This window comes from Calliphora vicina, chromosome 4 (genome assembly GCF_958450345.1).
Source record: "Calliphora vicina chromosome 4, idCalVici1.1, whole genome shotgun sequence".
Lineage (NCBI taxonomy): Eukaryota > Metazoa > Arthropoda > Insecta > Diptera > Calliphoridae > Calliphora > Calliphora vicina.
In genome coordinates, this window is record NC_088783.1 from 110,619,451 (window position 1) to 110,625,450 (window position 6,000).

Consider the following 6,000-nt stretch of genomic DNA (forward strand, 5'->3'; position numbering starts at 1 on the left):
TTTAATTGCTTTTTTTATTATAATTAATATCTTTTTTATATGTTTATTTTTATTATTTCTATATTATTTGTATCTTTTTTTCTCTTAATTTCTTGCAGATTCATAGTGGCATAATTTTATATAAAAATTATTAAAGAAAGAAAAAAAAACAAAACAAAAAACAATTTAAATAGTTCTCTATACTTTTTTTCATACGTTATTATAAAAACATTATAATAATTATTTATATATATAGAAAAAAAAAATACCAACAACAAAATAATTACATAAAATTAATTTTTAAAATCAGTTATAAAAAAAGAAAACAACAACAAAATCAAAAAATAATCATTTAATATTAATAATTTTAGTTTTTTTTAGTTTTACTATTTTTGGTCTTGTAATTTTTTTTTGTTTGTGTAACAATAATTTTTTTTAATAAATTACAAAATTTTAGTTTTATTATTATTAATTAATATACATTTAACTCCTTTTTTTTGCAATACACATACAAATTTCCAGATTTTTAATTGTGTATGGTAATTACTTTTAAAAGATAAAACAACAACAATACACTACAAGAAATTATTAATAAAATTTAATGGAAAAACAAAATATAAACTAAAAAATATCTTTATATTAAAAACCGATAAAAAAACATACTTAAAATGTAGACTCTTTTTTGTTAAATTATTTAAAAGAAAAGTAAATCAAGTAAGAAAAGATTTAAAATAAAGAAAATTTATTAAAATCAGCTAATTTTTTTAACAATCCAAAAAACTAAAACAAACAATTTTGAGATTTAGACAACATATAATTCCTAACATATACCTAGATTATTAAGATGCAAAAAGTAATATAAATTCGCTTTTATAAGTAAAAGCCGTAAAATGATGCTTTAACGGAACTTTATGCATCTAGGAATAAATTGGGGCATCACTGCAAACCACCATTTGCATTAAAAAAACGTATGACGTTTTCTTTGTTGCAGTGATGCCAATAATGCGTTTAGAATCCTTATTAAAATCCTTATGCAAATCTTATTACTTTATTGATTAGATTCCAAAATTTATTTTAAATATATCAAAAAAAGTTATAGTTATACATTTAGGATTTAAAATCACATAATTTCTATTTGTTTTATATTCTTAAAGAAAATACTCTGAATGTTTTCTGTTTTAACTTGTTTAACAAATTCTGCAATCTTACTAAAAGAAACGAAACTTAGCTTTATTTTTTTTTTTAAAGAAATGTAAAGTCTACTTTCAGGTTTAAATTAAAAAAAATATATTAACTACTCTTTATTAAGTGTATTTTCCTTTATTATATTATTTTTTTATAACGAAAATTTATTTTATTTTTAGTTAAATCATTTTACAGCTTTATTTAGTTTTTTTTATTTATGTAAAAAAAAAATATGAGAAAAAATAATCACGAAAATAATTTGTTGTTTAAAAAAAGAAATCAACCCCTCTATATTAAAAAAAATATATGAAAAAATGCTTTAAATTTAGTTTAATTTCTTTAAATTAAAAAAAAACAATTATAAAACAAACTCTTTAAAAACAAAACAAAATATAATTAATAAATAAAAATAATTATTATTTAATATAAAAAAAAACAAAAAAATATCTCGTTTATTGTAATTGTAGGGTTCCAATTGGATTAACCATGTAAAAATCTTGGGGTGTTACTTTTGAAAGTAATACTGCATCATACAAAAAAGTAGTATTTGGCATCACTGCTGTATGTCAAACGTCAGTGATGCCATATATTTTTATCAACAGTGATGCCACAACATCATGGTATTGCATATATGCAATAATTTGAGAATCAATGCTGCAGTGCTGAAAATAAAGAAAAACTCCTCAGGTTTTTTATGTGTTCCGAGGTTAACAACTCAGCAGGGGATGTAATAATCCCGGTTTGGAAAAACATTTAAGTTTGGTTTTTAAAGTTCCAAACGTTTCATTTTATCTATTTAAGTTTTTTATTTTAATATTTTTTTTCTTTTTATTTCATTTTACCTTTTTTCAGTAGCATTTGTTTTTTTTTGTGGTTTATGGTCTTACTTTGTATATTATTTATATTTGTTTTAATTAAATGGCAAACTTTTTCAACAGTAGTGTAGTAGTAGTCTTGTCTTTTTATTTATTGACCCCTTAATTTCCCACTTTTTTACTTTTTCCCTTAATAAATTGTTTGGCTTTTTGTTTAATTACTTTGTAAAGGCATGTTGTGATGTAAACTAATGTATTAAAAACTTTAGTTAATATTTTAACCCCTTAAAATAAATGTTGTGGCTATAATTTTCGCGTACATAGTAGTAAATATAATAAAAAATGTAGCATGCGATAGAAATTTAAACTAATTTAAAAAAATATGTAAATACTCTTTGTACGTGTGAAGTACTAGCGGCCGTACATAAATCTTAATGAAATACTATATACGAGAATTAGTGGTTATATAGAAAAATCGTAATATCCTACACCACCATAGAGGACAGTGTATTATGCGTTTGTACTGAGGCTTAAAACACCCAAAAATATTAGTCTGAAGCAACCTTAAAGTATACCGATCTACTCAGAATCTCTTTCTAACCATCCGTCGGTCTGAGTGGCATGTAAACTTATTTTTATTAATTATTTTCGGCCCAAACACGAAGCCTGTTGAAACTTATAAAAATAGGTTCATTTGGTATCCCAAATTCCACAGAAATGCGTTGAATATACAACGAAATCACGCGACCTATTTTCATGCTGAGGCTTAAAACACCCAAAAATATTAGCCTAAAGCCAACCTTAAAGTATACCGATCGACTCAGAATCTCTTTCTAACTATGTATATCCATCCGTCCGTCTGGCTGGCATGTAAACTTATTTTTATTAATTATTTTCGGCCCAAACACGTTGCCTGTTGAACCTTATATAAATCTGTCCATTTGGTATCCCAAATTCCACAGAAATGCATTGAATATACAAAGAAATCATGCGACCTATTTTCATGGCAATCGGTCCATAATTGATCATAACTTCCATTCAAGAATAGTCTCGTCCAGGACCAGCCAAATCAACCTATACCTTCGTACAGGAAGCCGGAATTTTCTAACTTAACTCCTGAGTTTTATGGTCTCTACCAAAATCTAACTTGAGTTTTGTTTGATATTTATAGGTTATAAAACAAAAACGATTGCATATGGCCAATGCAAACCTCGAGAAATCGTAACTGAGTACATTTACACGACGCCAAACATTAACCAATGCGAGAGAGAGAAACGCAAAACTCTCGAAGGCAACGATAAAAGGACGGCCTTTCTTACTTGTTTTTAAATTGGAAATGTTCAGCTAAAGGCAGGTTTTTAACTTAAAGATTGTATATTAAATTAAGTTTACAAATGTTGTTTTTGGATCGTCGAATATTTTGTTTAATTTCATAGTTTAAGCAGCCAATACAGGCGGGTAATCTTGGACAGTTGCACAGAATATTTTCCACTGTTTCTAGTTCCTCAATATCAATCCTCGCACAGCCTACAGAAGTCCTGAGCTCCCATTTATAAACAAAAGCTTCAATTTAGCAGTGCCCGGTTATCACTCCTACTAAAGGTCTGAAACCTATCCATCCCAATTAGTATTCTGGTTGCCTTGGCATCCGACACTGACCAAATAGCCATGGACACCCTGCAAACCGTGCTACTACACCATGATTGGTTCGTAGAGTTCCTAACCCCCTGTCTATACTTGATAAATTTCAAAATGGTTGTCAAGATAAAAAATTATCAGGCATAGTCTCCATTTATTAGTATTATTGCTTCGTTATGACAAAATGGTTAGTGCTTTTGCTAGACAACTTTGTCTTGACAACAAATGTCATTTATTGTTATGATAAATATTTGTCAAGTATAGACAGGGGGTAATGATTAAAAATCAATGTAATATATTTTCGGTTTTAGAAGTTCCGCTAAAGAATCTTTATTTTTCCTAAATACAAATTCGCAAAATATATAGTACGTCGTTTACGGATTTAGCTAAAAGCCAAAATCATCGACCATGACAATAAAGAACTCATGATTCTTTATCGCTTACTAGTCACAGTTACTGTGCTCCTTAGACTCCCTGACATCTCAGTAGAAAATGACGCGCAGTGTGCTGACTTTGTTTGCATATCCGTTAAAAAGAAATTGGGCTTGTCGCTCACGAACTTTTGGTTCACTTCAAATTATAAGCGAGACATTATTCACCCCCAAAGCCATCCAAAGGCTAATTGTTTGCTCGCGACTCAACATATCTGTTCCTAAAAAAAGTTCCAAAAAGTAAGTCCACAAAAAGAAATGATACAAAGTTCTGCAAGAAACAAAAGACAGTTAAATTCTTTCATGTCGCAGCTTCTGTACGAAGTTGAGTTCGTAAACAATAATTTGTAATGTTTTATATTGTAACCGAAAATAATAGTAATTTCTAGTAGCTGAATTCAAGTTCCTAGTAGTCCAAAAAACAAGTTATAAAATTCTTTGATCTGCGAAAGTTTTGCACTTAATACTGAAAACCGCTAATATGTTTCATTGTTTATTTTTTAGTATAATGTTGCCAGCTTTGATTTTACACTATAATGTATATATGGCAATACCATCTAAAAAGCATAAGGAGTTGCCATAACCAAATAAAAATAATCATTTTTTATTGTGAAGTTAATTATTTTCGTTATTTCATGCAAAACTGTTAATTTTTGCAACAATAATTATTAAATTATTAAGTTTTTAAGTGAATTCTGAGAAGGAGACAATAGGCTTTATAATTTACTTACATATAAAATGAAACTAAGTGACGGTCAAGGCCGTTACGATATTTTGTGTTAAAATTTATATCAGGAAGAAACTAACTGCTGAATTTTTTAATAGGAGACCATTATATTCAAATTTCCTTTGCTTCCATACATACAAATAAAACACATTCCATTCAATTATAACTATCATCTACTCTTTCAACAAAAAAAAAAACAAAACATTTACTTCTAGGTTCACAATCTTCAGCGGGTAATTCAACAAATGCCTCTACATCGGGAACGTCCAGTAATAACAATGCCGCAAATGCAACCTCAGCCAGTGGCAATGGAGCAGCATCACAAACCACCGCCGCCACAGCTACACAAGATTCACAAGCCAACAATGGCGGCGAGGCCGATAATGGAGCCTCAAATGCGGCAGCCAACTCAGCAGCGGCCAGCACAGGTGGCACACAAACACAACAGTCAACGACGACAATGGGTTAGCGAGATTAAACCAACAACTGCTACAGCAGCCACAACACCACACACATCATCAACAGCAACTCCAACTCCAGCTGCTGATCATAATGAGCATGATGATGATGATGTGCATGGATTTAAAAATATTAATATTAATAATAAAACCCCCAGATGACAAACAATTGCAATGAGGCAATTTTTCTTCTAAATACTTTTTTTTTTTAATTGAGTAAAATAATTCGAGAAAAAAAACAAAAAATTTATATATTGAAAAAAAAAACAAAAAAAATTATAAAAATTTATAATTAATTATATAATATTAAATAACAATAACATACAAACAAAACCAACAACTTTAAAACAAAACAAAAAAAAAACGTATTTAAGTAAGAAAACCAACCAACGTTTAAGATGAAACCAGGCGAAAATCTAAAAAAAATTATAAAATAAATAAAAAATTAACTTAAATATAGCAAAAAAAAAAAAATATAAAAAATAAAACTAAAGTAAAGTAAACCAATCCCTACATGAAAACAAAAAATACATTATTTCTATAAATAATAACTAAACTCTCTAATAAGCGACAAACAAAATCGGTCTATAATCCAAAAAGAAAATCATACTATCCGCTAAAATCTGAAAACAACAACTCTCTTAACTACTTTAGCATGATCATGAAAACGGTGATTAGGAAATCGTTAAAAGGCGTATGTATTGTTAACAAGTTAAGACTCTTAGAACTTTAAGAAAATTTATAATAATATTGATTTTTAAAACCCG

The 6,000-nt window shown here is 28.2% G+C and overlaps 1 protein-coding gene across 6 annotated transcripts in view; it reads left to right on the top strand.

Annotated features, from left to right (window-relative positions):
• The window catches only part of sgg (shaggy), a 96,564-nt gene extending 91,130 nt beyond the window's left edge, over positions 1 to 5,434 (top strand). For 5 of the 6 annotated variants that reach the window (XM_065507917.1, XM_065507919.1, XM_065507914.1 and 2 more), the window contains one exon: positions 4,991 to 5,434. In XM_065507917.1, coding sequence (XP_065363989.1) covers positions 4,991 to 5,244 — 254 coding nt within the window. In that variant the 3' untranslated portion in view covers positions 5,245 to 5,434. Of the gene's footprint in view, positions 1 to 98; positions 653 to 4,990 lie in introns of those variants that run through there. The other variant, XM_065507915.1, reaches the window with a different exon arrangement.
• The last annotated feature ends 566 nt before the right edge of the window (positions 5,435 to 6,000 follow it).